Source organism: Hemitrygon akajei, chromosome 20, assembly GCF_048418815.1.
Source record: "Hemitrygon akajei chromosome 20, sHemAka1.3, whole genome shotgun sequence".
In the NCBI taxonomy this organism is placed as follows: Eukaryota; Metazoa; Chordata; class Chondrichthyes; order Myliobatiformes; family Dasyatidae; genus Hemitrygon; species Hemitrygon akajei.
This window is the reverse complement of record NC_133143.1, coordinates 6,001,802-6,028,370: the sequence shown is the minus strand read 5'-3', so window position 1 is coordinate 6,028,370 and position 26,569 is coordinate 6,001,802. Positions and strand designations below refer to the sequence as shown.

The 26,569-nt window shown below is 43.1% G+C and overlaps 1 protein-coding gene across 1 annotated transcript in view; it reads left to right on the top strand.

The window, feature by feature from the left end:
- Window positions 1-26,569, top strand: part of LOC140714004 (rab effector MyRIP-like) — a 706,896-nt gene that overhangs the window by 169,312 nt on the left and 511,015 nt on the right. The window contains exon 3 of the mRNA XM_073024678.1: window positions 14,500-14,721. Within this exon, the coding sequence (XP_072880779.1) occupies window positions 14,500-14,721 (222 nt within the window). The remainder of the gene's footprint in view (window positions 1-14,499; window positions 14,722-26,569) is intronic.

The following is a 26,569-nucleotide window of genomic DNA, read 5'->3' as shown; positions in this document are numbered from 1 at the left end:
TGGGAAGCTCTTAAATACCAACAGAAGGCAACTAAAAAAAATTAAGTAAGAAGGTAAATATGGAACATGAAAGTAAGCTAGCCAATAATGTTAAGGACGATACCAAAAGTTTCTACAAATGTATAAAGTGAGAGGTGAGAGTGGATGTCAAACCATTTGAAGATGCTGGAGAGATAGTAATGGGAGACAACAAAATGGCAGATGAACTGAACAAGTATTTTGCATCAGTCGTCACTAGCAGTACGGTGAAAATTCCAGGTGTCGGGGCATGAAGTGTGTGAAGTTACCATTAATAGAGAGAAGGTATTTGGGAAACTGAAAGATCTGAAGGTAGATAAGTCACCTGGATCAGACGGTGTACACCCCAGGGTTCCGAAATAGGAGGCTGAAGAGATTGTGGAGGCATAGTAATGATCTTTCAAGAATCACTAGATTCTGGCATGGTTCCAAAGGACTAGAAATTTCAAAGGTCGCTCCACTCTTCAAGAAAGGAGAGAGGCAGAAGAAAGGAAATTATAGGCCAGTTAGTCTGACCTCAGTGGTTGGAATATGCGGAGTCAATCGCTAAAGATGATGTTCTGGGGTGCTTGGAGTTACATGATAAAATAGGCTAAAGTGAACATGGTTTCTTCAAGGTGAAATCTTACCTGATGAATCTGTTGGAATTCTTTGAAGAAATAACAAGCAGGATAGACAAAGGAGAATCGATAGAGGTTGTGTACTTGGATTTTCAGAAGGCCTTTGACAAGGCACCACACATGAGGCTGCTTAACAAGCTATGAACCCTTGGTAATGCAGGAAAGATTATAGCATGGATAAAGCAGTGGCAGATTGGCAGGAGGCAACGAGTGGGAATAAAGAGAGTCTTTCAGGTTGGCAGCCTTTTCCGACTGGTGACTAGTGGTGTTTCACAGGGCTCTGTGTTGGGACTGATTCTTTTTGCGTTATATTCCAATGATTTGGATGATGGAATTAATGGCTTCATTGCAAAGGTGGCAGATGATAAGATAGGTGGAGGGACAGGTAGTTTTGAGGAAGTAGAGAAGCTATAGAAGAACTTAGACAGATTAGGAGAATGAGCAAAGAAGTGGCAGATGGAATACAGTGCTGGGAAGTGTATGGTCATGCACTTTGGTAGAGGAAATGAAAGAGTTGAATTTTTTCTAAATGGAGAGAAAATGAGGTGGAAAGGGATTTGGTAGTTCTTGTGTAGTATTACCTGAAGGTTGATTAGTAGATTGAGCCTGTGGTGAGGAAGGCAAATGCAATGATAGTGTTCATTTCAAGAGGACTGGAATATAAAAGCAAGGATGTAATGTTGAGACTTTATAAAGTACTGATGAGGCTTCACTTGGAGTACTGAGAGCAGTTTTGGGCTCATTATCTTCGAAAGGATGTGCTGAAACTGGAAAGGGTTCAAAGGAGGTTCATGGAATTGAATTCAGAATGAAACGACTTGTCTAATGAAGACCATTTGAAGACTCTGGGTTTGTATTCACTGGAATTCAGAAGACTGAGGGGTGACCTAATTGAAAGGCCTTGATGTTATGGATGTGGAGCGGATGTTTCCTATGGTGGGAGTGTCTAAGGCCAGAGGACACAGCCTCAGAATCATGAAGCTTCCTTTTAGAACGGAGATGATGAGGATTTTATTCAGCCAGAGAGTGGTGAATCTGTGGAATCTTTGCCACAGGCAGCTGTGGAGGCCGAGTCTTTATGTACATTTAAGGCAGAGGTTGATAGATTCTTGAGTAGTCAGGTCATGAAGGAATATGGGACAAAGCCAGGAGATTGGGACTGAGCGGAAAAGTGTCTCAGCCATGATGAAGTTGTGGAACAGTTTCAATGGCCAAGTAGTCTCATTCTTACGGTCTTACGGTTACACGAAACACAGACTTCTCCTACTTGACATTAAGTCCTTTATCTAGAAACCTCATTAAGTTATCCCTGACATGTAGGCTGTGCTCCTCCTACGGACTGAGAATATTTTTATATCATCCAAGTAGATGAAGGCATACTTACAGAGCATGTCGTTTATAAAGGCCCGGAAAATAGCTAGAGTATTTGTAAGGCCAAAGGGTATAACAGGTACTCATAGTGCCCTGTCGATGTATTGCATGCACTCTTCCACTCATTGTCTTCCCTAAATTGGGCCAAATTGTATGTACTCTCTGGGTCTAATGTTGTGAATACCCTTGCCTCTTGGCGCATCTCGAAAGCCGTATTCATGAGGGGAAGGAAATCGTGATTCTTGGCCATTTTGCAGTTTAATCCCTTATAATCAAAGTATGGCCTCAGGATCCCATCTTCCTTTTGTACGAAGATGAATCCTGCACCAGCGGGAGAGGTGGAGGGCCGAGTGAAGTCCATGGCAAGAACCTCCTGTATATACACCTCCATTGTGCTTGTCTCTGTGCCTGAGGGTGCATACAGTCGACCCTGCGGAGGACAAGTACCAGGCAGCAGGTTTATGGCACAGTTGTGGGGTCTGTGAGGGTAAAAAGTCCAGGCCTTCCCCTTGCTGAAGAGTTCTTCCAAGTCCTTGTAGGCAGAAGACATTTCAACTGGTTTGGGATTTGATATCTCCTCCGGTCCCTTCAAGAACGACTCCTGAGGCCTCTTGTGTGGTAGGGGAGTTCTGACAAACCTCAGAGTGCTCTCTCTACACTCACAAAGTTCATTCATAGAAATAGTTGCCAAATCAGAGTCCAAATCCTTGTTGGTATCCTCAGGTAATGGCAGTGAGGCATTACAGAGGGTTCTTGCCCCCTCACCCCCCAGGAATAGTCTTCAAGGCTCAGTGTACAGGAGTCACTCCCTTCCTTAAGACCTGGCGGTTGGATTCCTTAAGGTTAGCGGCAAGTTTCCCAGACTGCTTGGGCATCTCCTTGGGCCGCTCCTGAACTTGAGATTCTCTCACTGTAGTTCCTGTGGGATCCCGACGAGACAGTGTCAGGACTCACACAGTTCCATTGGCCAGAACCGGCCTTCAGTGTCAGGACTCGCACAGTTCCATTGGCCAGAACTGGCCTTCAGTGTCAGGACTCGCACAGTTCCATTGGCCAGAACTGGCCTTCAGTGTCAGGACTCGCACAGTTCCATTGGCCAGAACCGGCCTTCAGTGTCAGGACTCGCACAGTTCCATTGGCCAGAACTGGCCTTCAGTGTCAGGACTCGCACAGTTCCATTGGCCAGAACTGGCCTTCAGTGTCAGGACTCGCACAGTTCCAATGACCAGAACAGGCCTTCAGTGTCAGGACTCGCACAGTTCCATTGGCCAGAACCGGCCTTCAGTGTCAGGACTCGCACAGTTCCATTGGCCAGAACCGGCCTTCAGTGTCAGGACTCGCACAGTTCCATTGGCCAGAACCGGCCTTCAGTGTCAGGACTCGCACAGTTCCATTGGCCAGAACTGGCCTTCAGTGTCAGGACTCGCACAGTTCCATTGGCCAGAACTGGCCTTCAGTGTCAGGACTCGCACAGTTCCATTGGCCAGAACCGGCCTTCAGTGTCAGGACTCGCACAGTTCCATTGGCCAGAACTGGCCTTCAGTGTCAGGACTCGCACAGTTCCATTGGCCAGAACTGGCCTTCAGTGTCAGGACTCGCACAGTTCCAATGACCAGAACAGGCCTTCAGTGTCAGGACTCGCACAGTTCCATTGGCCAGAACCGGCCTTCAGTGTCAGGACTCGCACAGTTCCATTGGCCAGAACCGGCCTTCAGTGTCAGGACTCGCACAGTTCCATTGGCCAGAACCGGCCTTCAGTGTCAGGACTCGCACAGTTCCATTGGCCAGAACCGGCCTTCAGTGTCAGGACTCGCACAGTTCCTTTGGCCAGAACTGGCCTTCAGTGTCAGGACTCGCACAGTTCCATTGGCCAGAACCGGCCTTCAGTGTCAGGACTCGCACAGTTCCATTGGCCAGAACTGGCCTTCAGTGTCAGGACTCGCACAGTTCCATTGGCCAGAACCGGCCTTCAGTGTCAGGACTCGTACAGTTCCATTGGCCAGAACCGGCCTTCAGTGTCAGGACTCGCACAGTTCCATTGGCCAGAACCGGCCTTCTGCAGGGCTAGGTCTCTGCTTCCCTTCCACTGAAGGCTGCGGGACAGTCTGTGTGTCAGAATACCATGCTGCAAACAGACCCTTTTACAATGACCGCACAAAGCAATGATTTCTCCCTCCATGGATGAGTTATGCTGGGACAACCAAGGAAGCCCAAGGATGAGGAGTATGAGTGGAGGGTCAGTAATGTAGAAACTGATGTCTTCCTATCATCATCTGCAAAGCCACAATCTGTTCCTGGATCTGCCCGGAACCTACTAGGTATCCGCCGAGGCAGCTCTGTCATGGTTTGGCTCAACTTTTGCAGTGGTATGTCAAACCAATGAGCAGTTCCTAACTCCAGAAAATTACTTGCTGCAGCACAGTCCACAAAAGCCTTCACCTGCCTCAAGTTCTTACCTCTGAACTCCACCTTCAGCACAAAACCAAAACCCACGGGATTGGGTGTAGTGGCTGCGACAGTCACAGTCCTCCCGACACTGGACGGTCCCCAGGTGGCTGCAGCTTTGGATAGTCAGCCCCAGGTAACCTGCTTCCCCACAGTAAAATCAGCAACCTGGACTCCAACACCAGAACCTCTTATCCGTGGTGATTCCACTGCCAATGACTTGCACCGGATCTTGAGCAGAGGATGGCTGGTCCTGCTTCAAAGTTGGGGAGTGGAACTGCGGTGCATAGAGACCAGGGATGGGCTAGCCCTCTTCAACCTCTTGAAGTAGGCACACAATATTGAGATGGATGGACTGGTTGATCAAAACCTGGCTCTCCCAAGGTGTTCACCTCAGAGTCCTTGGCAGTATACCATGGCTAAGGCCACCCCGCTCCAACCACTCTCCTGGGCTAAGGTCTGAAATTCAATCACATAGTTGGTCGCTGATCATCCTCCAGTTGAATCTTCATCAGGCAGTCCGAGGTTCGGCTGGCTCTGGCAGGGTGATAAAATACCCTCCTTGTCGCGGCCACAAATTCCTCCAAATCTGAGCACTCTCTGACCTGTGTGCGGTGGCCCAGGCCAGGGCACTTCCAGTCAGAAGGGGGCTAATGAAGGCCACCTTTCTACACTCTGAAGGGAACGAGGACAGCATGTGTTCAAATAGTAATGAGCATTGGACAAGGAAGCCGTGGTAAGAACCCGGGTCACTGTCAGATCTCTCTGGGGGTGGAAGATGGACTGGCTCTGCAGAGCGACCAAAAGCCTCACTGAATGACTTCGGCCTCCACCCTGCAGGAGTTGACAAATGGCAAGCTGGAAGTTGTGTACCTCCAGGCTCTGGCTTGAAGATTTCTCACTGTGGCTGGCCAGAGCTGATGAAAGGCTCCAATACGCTGCTAGTTCCACGTTGCCTCATTTGTACCGTGACGTGAGTCTTTGACGAGGATGGTTTGAACCCAGATTCTGGGGTGTCTGGAGCAAGGTTCGAGACGTGGTACTAAAACTGGATCTGAGCACAAAACACACGCTGAACAATATCACTAGTAGGCTTACGATTGAGCACTGAACCACTGTTCAGGTGTTTCGTAAGTACTCAATTCTTGGCACTCAAAACTTGATTACCAAATAACGGGACCATCCTGAACCTTTAAAGGGGCCGTGCCAGCTATCCGTACTCCAGGGAGTTAGAGCGTTGAAATCCTGGAAGCTGGCATGGTCGGGAGTGTCTCTGACAGTTTCAGTCTCTGTACCTAAAGAAAGACATATGGAAAGATGTGTGGATAGAAAGAGTTTAGAGGGAAATGGGCCAAAAGTGACGAAATAGGTCAAGCCTGGATGGACATCATGGTCGACAGTGACAATGGGTTAAAGGGCCTGTATCTGGGTGTACTACTCTGTGAATACGTGACAAATCCAGGGATGTTCTGGCCCTGTAGGTAGTACAGCATAGGTTCACTGGCTTATTTCATGGGAACGGGAGATTGAAGTGAGATTAAATGATGTTGGCCTACAAGTTCATGTGTAGAAAGCTGAAATGGTAATACTACTGAGGATTATGAGGGATTCTTCTTAGACTGGGGAATGTGGAGTTGTGGCTAAGATAAGGGGCCAGATATTTACATTGTAATGAGTTAAAAATTATTAAAACTTTGGAATTTTCTACTTTCAAAGAGCTCTGGGTGCTCAAGATTTAGATATATCCACTCAGTAGCCATTTTATTAGGTACACCTGTACACCTGTTTGTTAATGCAAATAACTAATCAGCCAATCATGTGGCAATGTTCAATGTATAAAAGCATGCAGACATTGTCAAGAGGTTCCGTTGTTCAGACCAGACATCAGAATGGTGAAGAAATGTGCTCTAGATGACTTTGACTGTGGAATGATTGTTGGTGCCAGATGGGGTGATTTGAGTATCTCAGAAAATGCTGATCTCCTAGGATTTTTATGCACAACAATCTCTAGTGTTTACAGAGAATGGTGCAAAAAGAAAAAAAATCCAGTGAGTGGCAGTTCTGTGGGTGAAAATGCCTTATTAATGAGAGAGGTCAGAGGAGAATGGCCAGACTGGTTCCAGCTGACAGGACGACAACAGTAACTCAAATAACCATCTGTTACAACAGTGCTGTGCAGAAGATTTCAATCCTTGGTTACAGCAGGTACCTAATAACGAGGCTGCTGGGTGCCTGCTTGGTTTATTACTATCCTATTCACAGAGACATGGAGAGAATGCTTCCTGTTTTACCTGCCATGCAGACAGATCATTCCATACGTAAGTGCATCGAGGTAGTACTAAAAGAAAAACATTACAGCTACAGGGAAAGTGCAAGGACCTTGATGTAGATTGGGAGATCAGGACCTCATCTTTATCGTACAAGAGGGCCATTCAAGAGTCTTATAACAGCAGGATCAAAGCTGTCCTTGTGGCTGGTGGTATGGGTTTTCGAATGTTGTATCTTCTGCCCAACAGAAGAGGGAGAAGGGAGAAGAGGTGGGAGAGTTCTTGATTATGTTGGCAGGTTTCCCGAGGCAGCCGAAAAGATGAACACAAGAAATTCTGCCAGTGGTACATGCTGTCCATTTCCACTTGGTGTGTGAAGGTGGTGGTGATTCTAGACCCTGTTCCTCCCTCTACAGATGCCACCTGAACTGAGGAGTGTTTCCAATACTGATAGTTCAGATTTCCAATATCTGCTGAGTTTTAGTTGGAAAACGATGATGGAAGCTGATTCAGCTGTGGAAGGCTGGAGCAGCCTTAACCCTATGTTGGGACCATTGATAGGACTTACATCAAAGGTTTGCTAGAAATAAGAGCATAGCTGGTTTTACAGTCCTTAGACCTGCTTCACTATTTAGCTGGATCATGACTGACCCACATGTTGGGAAGCCCAAACAATTCCTACGTTCTGTGATTTCCATAATTTCTGAAAGTCTGTTGCTGTCATACGACATGGGAGCAGAATTAAGCCATTTGTTGCATTGAGTCTGCACTGCCTTTCAATCATGGCTGATGTATTTTCCCTCTCAACCCCATTCTCCTGTTTTCTCTCATAACCTTTAACACAATTAGCTGATCAAGAACCTATCAACATCTGCTTTAAATATACCAAATGTTTTGGCTTCTAAAGCCATCTGTAGCAATGAATTCTACAGATTTACCATCTGCTAGTTATAAAAATTCCTCCTCATCTCTGTTTTAAAGAGACGTTCTCCTACTCTGAGGCTGTGCTGTCTGGTCCTAGACTCTCCCACAACGGAGAGCATCCTCTCCATGTCTATTCTGTCTAGGCCTTTCAATGTTCAATATGTTTCATTGAGATTCCCCTCAGTCGTCTAAACTCCAGTGAGTACAACCCAGAGCTGTCAAACATTCCTCATGCTTTCAATCTGGAATCATTCATGTAAAACTCCTCTGACCCCTCCAACGCCAGTACATTCCTCCTTAGATATATGTATCCAACATTAGATATATTAGATCCAACATCTTCCCAACCACTGAAGTCAGCTAGTGTCCTCCACAGTGAAGACTGATGAAAAATACATAATAAGTTTATCTGCTATTTCTTTGTCCCACATTACAACCTCTCCAGCATCATTTTCCAGTAGTTCAATACCCATTCTCACCTCTCTTTTATTCTTTATACTGTATCAGAAGCATTTGGTATTCCCTTTGTTGCCCCTCTCTGTGCCAACGCTGGGATAACTAGTTTCACGTCCTTTGTCCCCTTGCCGCAGCACCATCACTGCCATAAAACCCGGACCACTTCCCATGGCTGGCGTCAATGTACTCGGTCGCTCGAAGCTCTGTTGCTAATGTGCAATGTTGGTTACTGACTTGATTAGCTCCATGCTAAGCAATGCACTCTTTAAATTCTCAACTTCTTCTGAGGTTCTGTGTAAAATAATTGTAATATACCTTTTTGTACTGGATACCTGCTACAATGAGGATGTGATAGCAGTATATTACTACTGTATTGGACTTAGTTTTTCTTTCAGATCTGGATATTGTTGGTAAGACCAATATTTATTGTCCTTCCCATTTGGGAGGTGTAGTGGAGAGATCTGGACAAGTGACTAAACCTCAAAATCATTTTTTCATCAAGAAACATAGATGTTAACATAGAGAGGGGACAATACACATCCACCTGTCTACATCAACTGAGAGTGTCAGGTTCCTAGGAATGAACACCACCACTAGACTGTACTGGCACAAGCATGCTGTTGCCACTGTTGAAAGTTCAAAGTTCAGAATAAATTTATTATTGAGGTACATATACGTCACCAGATTCATTTTCTTGCAGGCATTCACAGTAGAACAAAGAAATACAATTTAAGACAATGAAAAACTGCATACAAACTAAAACAGACACAGAATCAATTTGCTAAAGAAGGCAAACTGTGCAACAACAAAAAAACCTAATAACAAAAATAAAGAAGTAATAAATAATATTGTGGACATGAGTTATGGAGTCCTTGTAAGTGAGTCCAAATGTTGCGGAATCAGTTCAGTGTTGAGGTGAGTGAAATTATCCATGATGGTTAATGAGCCTGATTGGTGAAGGTAATAATTGTTCCTGATGACAGCAGCAAGAAGAGAGCATGGCCTGGATGCTGGTAGACCTTGATGGTAGATGCTGCTTGCTTGTGGCATTACTCCTTACAAATGTGCTCAGTGGTAGGCAGGGTTTCTCCAGTGATGGACTGGGCTGTATCTGCTACATTTTGTAGGCTTTGGTGTTTCCGGCCAGGCCATGATGCAGCCGGTCAAGATACAGTGCATCTATAGAAGTTTCTCTAAATTTTAGATGACATGCTGACCACTGCACTTCTGATCCCCTGATGAGGACTAGCTCATGGACCTCCAGTTTCCTGCTGCTGTAGTCTGATCTCCTCTGATACACCAATTCATCACCACCTTTGATTTGGTAATTCACCTTTTGGTTTGTAACTACAATTTGCTTGTAAGTTGTACAACTGTGCTGCCAATGAAGGGAACGGATGTTTCAGGCTGGTAATCAGGTGAGATGTCTGGTGCTGAGTTTGGGAGCTGTTGGAGCTTCACTCATCCAGACTTGTGCAGAGTGTTCCATTGCATTGCTGTCTTGTTCTTTCCCAAACTTGCAATCTCTTCCACCTGGAAAGACATGGGAACACCACCACTTGCAAGTTCCCTCCAAGTTAATTAGTATCTGGACTTGGAAATACATTGCTAGTCTTTCATCATCACTAGATCTGCATCCTGGAATCCCTTCCCTTCAGAAGGGCTGTAGTGGTTCAGGTTGCTCACATCCACCTTCTCATGGACGACTAGGGAAGGGTAAAACACGCTGGCCTTGTCAGTGATGCCTAGATCCTGAAGATGATTTGAAGTACAGCCTACAGGATATCATAAATGACTCACTCACTCAACACAGGGTACCTAGCCTCTAAGCTGCTCTTGTCACCAGTTTCCTGATCAATGGTAAGTTCCCAGATGTTGATGGTGAGGGGACTTTGTGATAGTAACATTGCAGAAAGTCAAGGGTTAATGGTTTGACACTCTATTGGCACAAATGTTACCATGTTATCAGCTCATGCATGAATATTATTCAAGTCTTGCTGCATGCAAGCACTACCTGTATTACTGTGAATGGAACTGAGCAATCTTCCATGAACAGCTCCATCTCTGACCTTAGTAGACAAAGTAACTACAATGAAGCAACTTGACTGGTGGTGCTGCTGTTTCTGGAGGGCAGGTCTTCAGTACTGCAGCCAGGATGTTGTCTGCTCCAACAGCCTTTGCTGCATCTAGTCTTCCTTGATATCAAGTAGAGTGAATTAAATTGGCTTTAGACTGGATTCTGTAATGGTGGGCATCTCAGGAGCATCATCTACTTGGCACATCCTGTTGACGGTGATTATGAATGCTTTAGCCTAATCTCTAGCAGGGACTTGAGGGTGCTGATAATGGGGATGTTCTTGCAGCCTCCTCTTTACATGTGCATCACCATTCATGATGGCTGAGGATCCAGTTGCTGGCAGATCATCTCTCTCTATCGACTGCATGCTAGTTATGCTGTTGGGCACACACATAGTCCTGTGTTGTGGCTTCTGTGTTAAGGTAGACCTGGTGCTGCGTCCCAGCATTCCGTGTGGCACTCTTTATTGAAGCCGGCTTGACGATGATGGCAGCATGAGGGATGTTCTGGTCTACTAATTGTGGAGATGCCCAGATATGAACTTGCATCACCATCGATGCTTCCCTCACCCAAATCCCTTTGTTTTCCAAAGTCCTGCCTCACCCCTCCCTTCCCATTGTAACAGCAATAGGGTTGTCCTTGTAATTACGAGATTCCATATCCAGCATGTTATTCTGCTATCTCTAACAGGATCCTACCACTAAGCACAGATTTCCCTTCACACCACCTGCTTCTCATAGGGATTGCTCTGCATGTGACTCCCTTGTCCACTTGTCCATCCCCACGGATCCCTTACCTTGTACTTATCCCTGTGAGCGTGACAAGTGCTACACCTCCTCCATCAGCACTATTAGGGCCCCAGACTTCTTCCAGGTGAAGCTACACTTCACCTGTGAGTCTTCCAGGCTCACCTCCTGTATCCAGTGCTCCTGGTGTGATCTCCTCTATATCAGGGCAACGCTTTGTCGAGTTCACCCACCGCGACAGTCAGTATCTCCCATTTCAATTCGACTTTCCGTTCCCATATCATCCACAGACTCCTCTAGTGCCACAATGAGTCCAAACTCAGGTTGGAGAAGCAACACCTCATATTCCATCTGGGCAGAATATTGATTTCTCAAACTTCCAGTGATCATTCCCCTCTATTCCCCTTCTCCCCACTCAGCTCTTCTCTCTTTCTCCATTTCCATTCTGTTAACTTTTCACCTCTCTTTCCTTCCCTTGCCCTCATGGCTTGCCTATCCTTTCCCTCTGCTTTTGTACTTCCCTTTATTCCATGAAACACTGTCCTTTCCTGTTAGATTCCTTCTTCTTCAGCCCTTTCACCTCCCAGCTTCTTATTTCTCCCGTCCCCCACCCATCCACCTTCCCTCTCACCTAGTCTTCCTATCACCTGCAATTTTGTAATCTTTACCATCCCTATCTTCTTATTCTGACTGCTGCCACCTTTCTTTCCAGTCTTGATGAAGGGTCTCAGCTGAAAAGATCTAGAGTCCGTTCCTTTCCATAGATGCTGTCTGACCTGCTGAGTTCCTCCAGCATTGTGTGTGAGCTGCCAGGTCTGTCCACTTTCACAACGATGAATGAAAGGGACTGTAGGATGTGTGATTATCAAACTCCACCCAAGTCTATAACCTTCAGAAAAGCTATTGTCGCATCACCAATTTATCCAAGTGGCCAGGAAATAAAACAGCAAACTGTAAAGTACTTCCCTGCTGTAGATACTGCCTGATAGATAGGTTCTTCAAAAATTACTCTATGGTAATTATCACTCTACAATAATGCTGTCAAGCTATTTAAAAATGAAAAATAATTCTTAAGTTAATCATTAAAAATAATAAGCACTCTACAAAAATGCTCTGGAGCTTGTGATATTGAGTGTATACATTCCAGCTGACCTTAAGTCTTATAGTTCAAAGTTCAAATTAAATTTAATTATCAACGTATACATATATTAGAACTCTGAGATTCATTTTCTTGCAGGCATACTTAATAAATCTATAGAATGATAATCATAACAGAATCAGTGTGTTCAATCAGCGTGCAGAAGGTAACAAACTGCAAATACAAAAAGAAGAAATAATAATAATAATAAATAAATAAGCAAGCCTGATGGTTGAGAAGTAATAACTGTTCCTGAACCCGATGGTGTGAATCCTGAGGCTCCAGTATGGCAGCAGTGAGAAGAGAGTGTGACCTGGGTGGTGGGAATTCCTGGTGATGGACGCTGCTTTCCTGCAACTGCGTTTCATGTAGATGTGCTCAGTGGGTGGAAGGGCGTTACCTGTGATGATCTGGGCTGTATCCACTACTTTTCCACAGAGACTGGGCAATATCCAATATATTTTGTAGCACCACTACTTTTTGAAGCTGTCTCTCTGTGCCCTCACTTTGGGGAGATTATATTGTATCAACCTGTAATGCAAAGACTAACTTAATTAATTATTTTAGTTGCTTTTCTGAACTGGTATAATAATCACTATTTCAAGTGATGGATCACCTCTCCCAACTAAAGGAGAGATGCTTCCAGCGATTGAAACAGATTAAACAAAGTTATTGTAGTTTAAATGGAACACATTTATACTGAGGAGTAAATTCGAACATTATAATCCTACAAAGGATTCATAACCATAAGAACAATTCTTACAAACTAGAAAACCATATTAGTGAGTTGCAGATGAACCAGCTGTCCATTGTAGAAGGGTACTGTACTCTGGAAAGGGACCTTCTTGGAATGAGGTTGCAGAGTGGACTCTGTCCATCTCCATAACTCCTTTCCACTTCTGGCAAAAAACTATAAATATTCATGATGATCTTACCTGCGTGTGTTGTTTTCACAGTGGCATTCAGGAGCCTCATATTAACACAGACAATATCAGTTAAGTCAATGAGCCAGGGCCGCATTGTTTCTCAAGAGGGCCAAGGAGGTGGGTAAACAGTACTAGTTAAAGATTAATAATGAACATTTTACACGTTAGACAGTTTATACAGCTGTGCTAAAAAGCTGAGTTTAGCAAAAAGCCTCCTGATCCAGATAATGAATATCCATTACAAGCTTCTTAAATGTACAGCTGCTTCTCTTTGATGTTATTGTTGCAGATATTTTGAGTTTGTTTAGAGAGGGATTTGAGTCATTCAGCATGGTGACAGGCTTTTTAGCCCAACTGGTCTATGCCAACCCAGATTCCCATCTAATCTACTCCAATTTTCCTGTGTCTGGCCCATTTCCCTCTAAACCTTTCCTGTAGATGTACTGCACATGTCCAAGGACTGTTTAAATGTAATCAACGTGTCTGCCTCAACCACATCTTCTGGCAATTCCTTTCATGTACTGACCACCCCTGGGTGAAAAATTTCTACTAAATTTTTACTTACTACTAAATTTCTACCCCTCACCTTATTCTAGTGCCCCCTAATTCTTGATTCCCCAACCCTTGGAAAAAAACCTGTGTGCATTGATCAATTCCCCCTGTGGTTTTACACACCTGTATAAAATTATCCTTCATTCTTCTGAAACAACCTGGTTTCCTTGGCTCTGTAAGTCTAGGGAAGACACTCCCAAGTCCCACCAAACTCATGGGAGTGAGACGGCTGGTCTCACCACAGACCCTGGTTTGTGTGGATGCTGTGTAATTTGATACCCTGTTACAAATTAGTGCCATGAAATAACAGGAAGTACACTGCGTACGATTAAAGGAATTATATTTATGAATCTTAACTAAAGGATCAGTAAAGGATAACAAAAAGAAAAGGGCCCATTCTAATTAAACAGTCCAATGTGCACAAACTGGAGCTCATCTTGAACTTCTCTGTCACTCACAGTCAGCGTGAACACCCACACCACCTTCCGAACGTCACTCGCGATCCATCTTCCATCGAACACAAGCCCAAGACCAACCTTACTGTCCCTCATCAAGAAAACCTACAGCTAATTGGATGGCACACATTCCTCATCATCCCTCATCTTCAACAATAACCCAAAGAGGTTGAAAGCAGAACAGACGGCTCTTACAGAGCTGTGAAATGAAATACCGACAGCATACCAGTAAAGATGTGACCCAGGGCGTTACACTTCTATTCACCAATGAAAACTGTCTCAACTTGCTCAACCTCGCTCCATTGTTCAGTCCTTGTAAATCTACTCTGCACTGCTTCCAGCTTAATGGCATCTTTCCTTTATCAGGGTGAATGAAATATTCCTAATCCAACCTCACCGATGTCTTATGCAAGTGTGACTTTGGGAAGAGTCTTCAGTGAAACACTGGGCAGAGTGTTTGCAGAATTAACTTTACCTTTGACTGGCTGTGCCTTTGTTTTTCAGTGAGCTGAAGCAGAAACTAAATGAAGAGGGCAACAAGTGCACGATCCTCTCCAAGCAGGAAAAGTTCAACAAGAACTGCTGCATTCGCTGCTGCAGTGCCTTTACATTCCTAATCAACAGCAAGCACTCGTGCTCGGACTGCAAGTTCAACATCTGCAAGAACTGCGGTGCCTACAGCAAGAAGGAGAAGGCCTGGATCTGCACCGTGTGTCATCAGGCCAGGTACATGCTCTTCATTTCCCAACTTCCTCTTCACCCATTCTGCCCATTGTCTCGCCTCTGCCTCTCTCTATAATCTTCTCCATACCTTATACTCTCTGCACCGTGTGTCATCAGGCCAGGTACATGCTCTTCATTTCCCAACTTCCTCTTCACCCATTCTGCCCAGTGTCTCGCCTCTGCCTCTCTCTATAATCTTCTCCATACCTTATACTCTCTGCACCGTGTGTCATCAGGCCAGGTACATGCTCTTCATTTCCCAACTTCCTCTTCACCCATTCTGCCCATTGTCTCGCCTCTGCCTCTCTCTATAATCTTCTCCATACCTTATACTCTCTCTAGCTCTCCCTTTGTGAATGTCCCCAATTATTCCATCATTGTTGTCCTTGGGGCTTATCAGTTCACTGCTAAAACTTAAAACATTCTTTTCAAAAGTGCATTGGATGGAGTTTCTTTGCTCAGGAAAGTATGCTGGCTAATTCAGTTATCACTGCTAATACTGTGAAATAAAAATTGTAACTCTCAGGAATATTGTCCTGATAATGGCTGTAGATGCCATAATATTTGTATAAATCTGTTGTGATTATTGTGATTAAAACACTTTCTTGTACACTTCTGAGTCCTATTATCAAAATTACCCAATTACAAGCTACAGTCCCATGTTCCAGATGTAACTTCCTGCCCGTTAAGTTGGCCAACTCTACCCTTTTTTATACCACAGATCGTAGCAATAGAGCATACAAAGCGGCCATTCAGTACACCAAATTCATGCTTGTGTCCACCTTTGAAAATGCTTGAAATCACTAAGCTCTACTTCACCTGGTTTCCTTGATCTGAAATGGTTTTTGGTTAAACAGCATTGGATTTAATTTTTTTCTTTTTGTTTCCAAATGGTTCAATGGCCTTGAGTTTTCCTTCATCTTCTCCAGTTAAATTTAGCTAACTCTCAGTCTCTGTCACATAGCAATATTTAGTCGCTTCATGATTAGCAGCAGTGTCTTCCAAAGCCTACATGCTGAGGAATTTGGCATTCTTTTCTGAAGCTTCATTGCCCAAGTTTTTGACAGTATTACCCCTGTGTGGCTCAGTGTGCCTCTTGTTTGATCGTTGACCCTGTGGAGTGCAATGGGATGTTTTGGAGCAGAAAGGGTGCTAAAAAACTACATCTCGCTTCTGATGCAAATGAGCTGTTGAATTGATCTTGATCTGTCTTTTCCCTCTTCATGCAACAAGTTAGATTCAATGTTCAGACTGGGAATTACTTCATTATTGGCCAGGTGTCCATGTTTGTAAGATTATCTGGCCACCCAACAGTAATATTTTACAGACTCTGTTGATAAGAGTAGTGAATCCAAGATATTGCTAATAGATAATAAAACATCTGAATTTCATGCCATTGGAAGTCACAATGATACACATCTCCAATCTAATTGGATTTGGACCTCAATGGCTTCTGTTGTCAAATTTCATCACCAACTATAGTCACAAAACTGTCATATATATGAATGTGTGAGCATTGAATTCTGGCACTTGGTTGAATAGAGCAATGTACTATTAAATCTGCCGCCTTGCCACCTTGTCAAGCTTTCAAATGCTACAACAAAATTTGCCTGGGCAAGTGTTCCAGCAGCTTCTGTAAGTTGTAATAATATGTTGATAATGTGAAGTCTTTGGAAGCTGGAAGAAACTGTAAATAAGTTCAGGCAGATCCTGCTCCAAAGCTTTCTCTTTCTTTACAGCAGCTTCTGGATGTGACAAAGGACCATTGTCTATGAGGTTCCTTCCGAAGAGTTGACACCTTATGTCAACTGATGACTTGAAGGCTTTTTAGACATTTTGTTTCATTGCTATACTGTCTTGAGTAAAACAAATACAGATCTTTAACAGATATTTTATCCTTTATTTATTGAACTATATTTATTGAGATATGTAATTCCCTTGGCATTGCTTATAGGAGATCTAGCTTTTGGAATAAATAATAGGCCTAGGAATAGGACAAATTGACTTGGGCTATGTTTAGTGAGTTGAATTTAGATTGCAACATTGCAAAACAGGATTTAATTATGTACCATCTGTAGTAACCTGTTCTCCAAATTCCCTGGGCTTCTTGTAGTTCTCTTAAATCAAGTTTCCCTGAGAGATTATGTCTCAGCATAAACACAATGTGATTTCTATCAGTTCCAGCAGTTCCCTCTTAATTTGTAACAATAGCAACATGATTGGAAGCAAAACAATACAAGATGAGAGAGTGAACGATCTAGGTGTTCAGAAAGACTGGAGAGTCCTTGGACACCAATCACCAAATATTCTAATGTACGTAGGGAAACCAATTAAGACGGCAAATGGAAATTTGGCTATTATTGCACAGGAATTTGAGGGGATTTGAGTATCAGAATGAAGATGTTTTACTGCACTTACACAGGGCCCTGGTAGATCTGCACCTGGACAATCAAGTCACTTGCTCAGGTCTCCATACCTAAGGAAGGATATACTTGATTGACGGGGAGTGGGGGGGGGCGGTTTATCTTGCAGGGACAGATCAAGCGCACTGAGTCTATACTCTACAGTTTGAAAGGAACAGAGGTTATGGAGTCATATTGGTATGGCAACAGTTCACCAAGACAATGCCAATTAGTGCAGGATTAGTTTCATGCTCCCTTCATTCCTCTCGATTACCCCCAGACTGTCACCACGGTTCGGATATGGCCCAAGTGCAGAGTGAGAGACATTGAACATAAGAACATAAAAACATAAGAAATATGAGCAGGAGTCGGCCATCCGGCCCATCGAGCCTGCCCCGGCATTCAATAAGATCATGGCTGATCTGTCTGTAAACTCAGCTCCATCTACCTGCCTTTTCCCCATAACCCTTAATTCCCTTACTATGTAAAAACCTATCTAACTGTTTCTTAAATATATTTAGTAAAGAAGCCTTAACTGCTTCCGTGGGCAGAGAATTCCACAGATTCATCACTCTCTGGGAAAAACAGTTTCTCCTCATCTCCGTCCTAAATCTTCTCCCCTGAATCTTGAGGCAATGTCCCCTAGTTCTAGTCTCACCTACCAATAGAAACAACTTTCCTACTTCTATATTATCTAACCCTTTCAAAATTTTGTATGTTTCTATAAGATCCCCTCTCATTCTTCTGAATTCCAGAGAGTATAGTCCCAGGCGATTCAATCTTTCCTCATAGGTTAACCCCTTCATCCCTGGAATCAACCTGGTGAACCTCCTCTGCACTGCCTCCAAAGCCAGTATATCCTTTCTCGAGTATGGAGACCAGAACTGCACACAGTATTCCAGGTGCAGCCTCACCAGTACCCTGTATAGTTCAGCATGACCTCCCTGCTCTTGAATTCAATCCCTCTAGCAATGAAGGCCAGTGTTCCGTTTGCCTTCTTAATAACCTGTTGTACCTGCAAGCCAACTTTTTGCAATTCATGAACAAACACTCCCAAGTCCCTCTGCACAACAGCATGCTGCAATCTTTCACCATTTAAATAATAATCTGCTCTTCTATTATTCCTTCCATGAAGTGGATGATCTCACATTTACCAACGTTGTATTCCATCTGCCAGACCTTGGCCCACTCACTTAACCTATCTATATCCCTCTGCAGGCTCTCCACATCCTCTGTACAATTTGCTTTTCCACTCAGCTTAGTGTCATCAGCAAATTTTGCTATGCTACACTCAGTCCCCTCTTCCAAATCATCAATGTAAATGGTAAACAGCTGCGGGCCCAGCACCGACCCCTGCGGCACCCCACTCACCACTGACTGCCAACCGGAGCAACACCCATTTATACCAACTCTCTGCCTTCTATTGGTTAACCTATCCACTATCCAAGCCAATACACTTCCCTTAACTCCATGCATCCATATCTTATTTATAAGTCTTTTGTGCGGCACCTTATCGAACGCCTTCTGGAAATCTAAGTATACGACATCCACCTGTTCCCCTCAATCCAGGGTCAATAGTTCACAAAACTTTAAAGCGAACAGTGTTCAAGGGAAAATAAAACAATAAACGCTAGGCCAAACAGGGCTGTTTACTAAAACTCTCAAAGAGCAAAGGGGGCCTACAGTGCGGCTGAAGGGAACATCAAATTATTAAACGAGACCCCCAGTCCTCAGCGTCAGTTGACCCCACTGTCCAATTTCTCAGGCAAGGCCGATGCAAAACAAAAGCGAAGCATTGCTGTGCTCTGTCCAAGTCTCAACAAGCACTGCGACAAGTATGGAGTTAAATACTATCACGATTAAATAATAATTAAATGACACGTGCAAATTCACAAGCACAATTGCCGTATCTACTGTGCTGCCGAATCCGTGGTTGTGACACTGATTTACCGACATAAGGGGGGTCCGTTTACAGCGGCTGATTAACTAATCAGCCTGTACGCTCTTTTGAGACGTGGGAGAAACCTGGTCCTCCCAGAGGAAAACCAAGCATGCACAGGGAAACTGCACACAGACTGTACCCGCAGCCAGGATTGAACCGGCGTGAGTCAGCTGTGCCAGTGTGAGGTGTCCTCATTGAGACAGAAAAAACATGGGGCTCAAGGGGCTGGATACAAGGTAAGTTTCCCAGATGGGGTTTCAAGAACAAAACACAGGACTAGCCATTCCGAACTGAGGCGCCTTCACCCAGAGAGTGGAGGCTTAGTTACTCTGTATTCAAGACAAAGGCCAGTAGATTTTGACTGGTGCAGGAAAGTGGTGCTGATGTTACAGATCTTACTGAATGCTGGAGTAGGTGGAAAGGCTGAAGAACATATACAGCTTCTGTTTCTCAGTTTCTTCCTGATAGAGAAATTATTCCAGTGAAGAGAATTTGAAATATTATTTTGCTTTGATTTATCTCGGATAAATTTGCATGCCCTCCCTGGGTAATGAAGAACATCAGGTGGGATGAGATTTACTGCCTGTTGCAAGTTCAGCCAGTGGGACCAGGGCACTTCCACGTGCCCTCCCTCCCCAGCTATGACCTATAACAAGTGGCTTGAGCAAGGCTGGGAGTGCTGAACACTTACTGAGTTAGTGAGGCCAGCTAACAGCCATTCTTCCTGTATGTGGTCACTGTCCCACCACATATTTTTCCATGACCCTCTTCCACACACTATGTTGTTACAGATTCAGCAACAATAAATATATGAGTGAGGCAGGGTTTTTTATAACAAATAGAACATTTATTAAACACTGAAAAAACAAACCCCCAAAAGTAAACAAACCACTAACGTAACCAGAAATCAGCTGCTGTGCGGCAGCTTAAACAGTTCTTAAAGCAATAAAGCGAAAACAGTTCTCAAAGCGATGTTGCAAAGACAGTTCTTCAAAGTAGTACTGCAAAAGTTCAAAATGCTTACAGTCCATTAAAGGAGAGACTTTTTAGACGATTTAAATTCTCTTTCACGTCGTGTTGCTGGGGTTCCCAGTCGAACTATACTTTTCACCAAAGAATTTACGAAGATGGAAATGAAATGGCTTAAAGGCACTGACCTTTCCTTGACAAAACTGTACCCAAACCCTTCCTGCTACCATTTGCAGGGGTTACCATAGGGACAGCCAACGAATTCCTTCCGAATGAGGATCAAACAAGGTCGAACCTGTTTCACCGTCAAAATCGACTTTCCTCGATCTTTTAGCTCCCGAACTCCGATCTTCTCTCTCCACTGATTTTTAACTGGCAGTATTATAAAGAAACTGCCGGCAATGACCTTTTAAACTTTAGGCATTAAATAAAACTCCACCTTTCAACCAAACTGCGTCATAATATTGGACCACGCAGTGGCATGGAGTCGAAATGGCAAATCCAGCCACAAACTGCCCCTCCTCACAGGGAGGGGTCCTCCTTTTATACCCTGTAAAAAAAAACTGTCACATGACCTCTACTGGCGGCAAAATGATGTCACTCCACCATCACAAGACCACTACCTTAAGTCCAGTATAGCTTCAAAACTACTGTCACGTGACAAGTACACCACTGTCACGGGTACGTAACAATGTGCATTCGTTTCTGACTTGCAGACTGAGTTTGCAGGGATAAGCCTGTCGTAACCTGGGGACTGCCTGTAAGTAAGACTTATAAGGTTGTAAAAGGAAGAACACCTCTTTCTCAGGAATACAGTTGCCATCACTGTTTTCTACTGTCCTACGCAGAGTCTGTAGATCCAATCAAAATGCAGCTTAGCTTTCTTTGATTCTTTCTGTGGCGTCAGATTGAACCTGCTTTTGATGTTAAATGATTGATCACAATGGATTAAAGGCTTGGATATGCTTTGTGGATGCATTGAAAGTGACTGATAAAGGATGAAATGACAATAGGATGGATTAATTGAAGGGATATCACATAGAAACATTCAATGCACTTGACATGACCGTTTAATTCTTGGTTTCATGGATTGATGCTACAGGTCAATATATTTGATCAAGTGATTGATTGCATATGATTTGAAAAATCCAGTCCTTAGGAATCTGTGATTCAACATGGGGGTGATGTGACATTTGATGCAATAAATCAACATATTTTGATGTGATGTAACAACTTAATAATTTTGATGCAAAGTAACACGGTGCTTGGAGTGATCATTTTTTGCTTTTGATTTGGCAATTCAATGTTTATCCACATCATGTCCACTTGCCAGGTCTATTCCCACTCATTTATTCCTATGCTGTCTGTCTTTGATTTGATGACGTGTGCTTGATGCCTGCATTTGGTGCATTCGATACCACATTTGAATTCCATTTGATACAAAGGTTAAACACTTCTGATGTGATGAATCAGTGCTCTTGATTCAATTATATTATAATTCAATGATTTACCGAGTCCAAAATGACAGATGGATCTGTTTCATACAATAATTGAAGGTTTGAGTAAAATCTGCCCAGTTTACTGATCCCTGAATTATTCATTGATGTTCATTATTCATTAAAATATGCATAGATATTATCTATAGGGAGAAATGAACAGTTGGCGTTTCTGGTTAAGACCCTTGAGTGTAGAATCAGTTGAATCATTGTAGGTGCGGTCAGATAGACTAGTCACAGGGACTGAGTAAGGATTACAATGCCACTGCAAGGATCTGCATGTACAATCGAAGATAATGTTCCAGAGCGATACTGTGGGAGTGCTATGCTGTTAGAGATTTCATCTTTCAGAAGAGATCTCATTTGATCTCAGAGGGCATAAAGGTATCCCAAGACATCATGTCAGAGCCTATCAGAAGAATTCTCCTCACGTTCTAGATAGTATGTATCTGCAATGTCACTTTGATTGAAAGTCACGTGTGTTACCGTCTGCATGAGTACATGTATGCCCAGGTACACTGAGAAACATCCTTGCCACAGCATCACAGGCACATAGCATCAGTGACACAACATTCACAAGGAAAAGATAAACTCTCCACAGTTTTGACAAGGAATACCACAATTAGAGCAAAGAACAAAATCCATTGTAGTTGTCATAGTCTTGCTATACTGAAGTAGTGTTTAGAGTTCAAGAACCAAAATGTCAAAGAGAAGTAAACCTGATGGTGTGGGACTTCAGGTTTCCATACCTGCTGCCCAATGGTAGCGGCAAGAAGATGGCATGGACCAGATGGTGAAGATCTTTGATAATAGATGTTGACTTCTTGAGGTAGCAGCTCGTGGAGATACGACCAGTGGTGGGAAGGGGTGTGTCCATGTTGTATTGGTCAGAGTCCATGACCCTCTGCAGTTTCTTATGTTCCTGCACATTCCAATTGCCGTACTCAACTATGATGCAACCATTCAGGGTAAATTCAATGATGTATAGTAGTGTTCCGCTATATGCCAGACCTCATAACCTTCTGAAAAGTAAAGACATTGGTGCACCTCCCTGCTGATTTCATTACACTCAGTGGCCACTTTATTGGGTACAGGACGAGATCCTTGTGCGGCTTTCTGTTGCTGTAGCCCATTCAAGATTCGATGTGCTGTGTGTTTAGAAATGCTCACCACTATTGCTAAAACTTAGCTAGTCTGTTGGCTACCTAGAAAATTTTGCAATGTGTTGCTGTTAATTGGTTGTTCAGACTGTGCTCGAGTGGGTAGAAGTCTGATGACACATATGTAATCACAACGCAAATCAACATATGGGTTATGCAGACTCACGACTGTGACTGGTAAGGTCGAGTGTCTTGGTTAAGGAAAATGTAAAAATAATGGTAGTAAATTACTATGTGCCAAAATTTATTAATCCTAACATGTTGAAATGTTGTGAGGTTATTCCTTTTGGAGTGGAGTAGGGTAAAAATGCTGGGTATTCAAGCAAGTTCAAAGATTACTCTGAGATTTTCAGAGATTCACAAATGCCTTTCATGAAATGGAGCTTCCACTCTGGACCAAAGTAGCACCAAACGTGCACATAAGGGAAAATTCAGAAAATGGACTCTGCTCTTTAACTTACTTTCTTTGCATTAGCTAAAAGATTTGAAATGCTTGCTTCAGCAGTATAGTGATGAATTAAATTAATTTAAGTCTAAATGCTCTTAATTATTACAGCAGTTGGTAATAGCAGATCAGATTAATTTATTGTCAAATACACAAGGGTGCAATAAAGTTCTTTGCTGATGTGAAACTTACAGAGTAAACAGTGTGCAGGGTAGAGATAATTATGACAACAGATATACTGACAAGTACTGGAAATGGAATGGTACAAAGACTGTAGTGACAAGTAAAGGAAGTGGAATGGTACAAAGACTGTAGTGACAAGTACAGGAAGTGGAATGGTACAAAGACTGTATTGACAAATACTGGAAGTGGAATGGTACAAAGACTGTAGTGACAAGTACAGGAAGTGGAATGGTACAAAGACTGTAGTGACAAGTACAGGAAGTGGAATGGTATAAAGACTGTAGTGACAAGTAAAGGAAGTGGAATGGTACAAAGACTGTAGTGACAAGTACAGGAAGTGGAATGGTACAAAGACTGTAGTGACAAGTACAGTTAGTGGAATGGTACAAAGACGGTAGTGACAAGTACAGGAAGTGGAATGGTACAAAGACTGTAGTGACAAGTAAAGGAAGTGGAATGGTACAAAGACTGTAGTGACAAGTACAGGAACTGGAATGGTACAAAGACTGTATTGACAAATACTAGAAGTGGAATGGTACAAAGACTGTAGTGACAAGTAAAGGAAATGGAATGGTACAAAGACTGTAGTGACAAGTACAGGAAGTGGAATGGTCCAAAGACTGTAGTGACAAGTAAAGGAAGTGGAATGGTACAAAGACTGTATTGACAAATACAGGAAATGGAATGGTCCAAAGACTGTAGTGACAAGTACAGGAAATGGAATGGTACGAAGACTAGTGACAAGTACAGGAAATGGAATGGTACAAAGACTGTAGTGACACGTACAGGAAATGTAATGGTACAAAGACTGTAGTGACAAATACAGGAAGTAGAATGGTACAACGACTGTAGTGACAAGTACAGGAAGTAGAATGGTACAAAGATTGTAGTGACAAGTACAGGAAATGGAATGGTACAAAGACTGTAGTGACAAGTACAGGAAATGTAATGGTACAAAGACTATAGTGACAAGTACAGGAAGTGGAATGGTACAAAGACTGTAGTGACAAGTAAAGGAAGTGGAATGGTACAAAGACTGTAGTGACAAGTACAGGAAGTGGAATGGTATAAAGACTGTAGTGACAAGTAAAGGAAGTGGAATGGTACAAAGACTGTAGTGACAAGTACAGGAAGTGGAATGGTATAAAGACTGTAGTGACAAGTAAAGGAAGTGGAATGGTACAAAGACTGTAGTGACAAGTACAGGAAGTGGAATGGTACAAAGACTGTAGTGACAAGTACAGGAACTGGAATGGTACAAAGACTGTACTGACAAGTACAGGAACTGGAATGGTACAAAGACTGTAGTGACAAGTACAGGAACTGGAATGGTACAAAGACTGTATTGACAACTACAGGAAGTAGAATGGTACAAAGGCTGTAGTGACAAGTACAGGAAGTGGAATGGTACAAAGACTGTAGTGACAAGTACAGGAACTGGAATGGTACAAAGTTTGTAGTGACAAGTACAGGAACTGGAATGGTACAAAGACTGTAGTGACAAGTACAGGAACTGGAATGGTACAAAGACTGTAGTGACAAGTACAGGAACTGGAATGGTACAAAGACTGTAGTGACAAGTACAGGAAATGGAATGGTACAAAGACTGTAGTGACAAGTAAAGGAAGTGGAATAGTACAAAGACTGTAGTGACAAGTACAGGAAATGGAATGGTACAAAGACTGTAGTGACAAGTACAGGAAGTGGAATGGTACAAAGACTGCAGTGACAAATACAGGAAATGGAATGGTACAAAGACTGTAGTGACAAGTAAAGGAAGTGGAATGGTACAAAGACTGTAGTGACAAGTACAGGAACTGGAATGGTACAAAGACTGTAGTGACAAGTACAGGAACTGGAATGGTACAAAGACTGTAGTGACAAGTACAGGAAGTGGAATGCTACAAAGACTGTAGTGACAAGTACAGGAAGTGGAATGGTACAAAGACTGTATTGACAAATACAGGAAGTAGAATGGTACAAAGGCTGTAGTGACAAATACAGGAAGTAGAATGGTACAACGACTGTAGTGACAAGTACAGGAAGTAGAATGGTACAAAGACTGTAGTGACAAGTACAGGAACTGGAATGGTACAAAGATTGTAGTGACAAATACAGGAAATGGAATGGTACAAAGACTGTAGTGACAAGTAAAGGAAATGGAATGGTACAAAGACTGTAGTGACAAGTACAGGAAATGTAATGGTACAAAGACTATAGTGACAAGTACAGGAAGTGGAATGGTACAAAAAATGTAGTGACAAGTACAGGAAGTGGAATGGTACCAAGACTGTAGTGAAAAGTACAGCAAGTGGAATGGTACCAAGACTGTAGTGAAAAGTACAGCAAGTGGAATGGTACAAAGACTGTATTGACAACTACAGGAAGTAGAATGGTACAAAGGCTGTAGTGACAAGTACAGGAAGTGGAATGGTACAAAGACTGTAGTGACAAGTAAAGGAAGTGGAATGGTACAAAGACTGTAGTGACAACTACAGGAAGTAGAATGGTACAAAGGCTGTAGTGACAAATACAGGAAGGGGAATTGTACAAAGACTGTAGTGACAAGTACAGGAAATGTAATGGTACAAAGACTGTAGTGACAAGTACAGGAACTGGAATGGTACAAAGACTGTAGTGACAAGTACAGGAAATGTAATGGTACAAAGACTGTAGTGACAAGTACAGGAACTGGAATGGTACAAAGACTGTATTGACAAATACTAGAAGTGGAATGGTACAAAGACTGTAGTGACAAGTACAGGAAATGGAATGGTACAAAGACTGTATTGACAAATACAGGAAGTGGAATGGTACAAAGACTGTAGTGACAAGTACAGGAAGTGGAATGGTACAAAGACTGTAGTGACAAGTACAGGAACTGGAATGGTACAAAGACTGTACTGACAAGTACAGGAACTGGAATGGTACAAAGACTGTAGTGACAAGTACAGGAACTGGAATGGTACAAAGACTGTATTGACAACTACAGGAAGTAGAATGGTACAAAGGCTGTAGTGACAAGTACAGGAAGTGGAATGGTACAAAGACTGTAGTGACAAGTACAGGAACTGGAATGGTACAAAGTTTGTAGTGACAAGTACAGGAACTGGAATGGTACAAAGACTGTAGTGACAAGTACAGGAACTGGAATGGTACAAAGACTGTAGTGACAAGTACAGGAACTGGAATGGTACAAAGACTGTAGTGACAAGTACAGGAAATGGAATGGTACAAAGACTGTAGTGACAAGT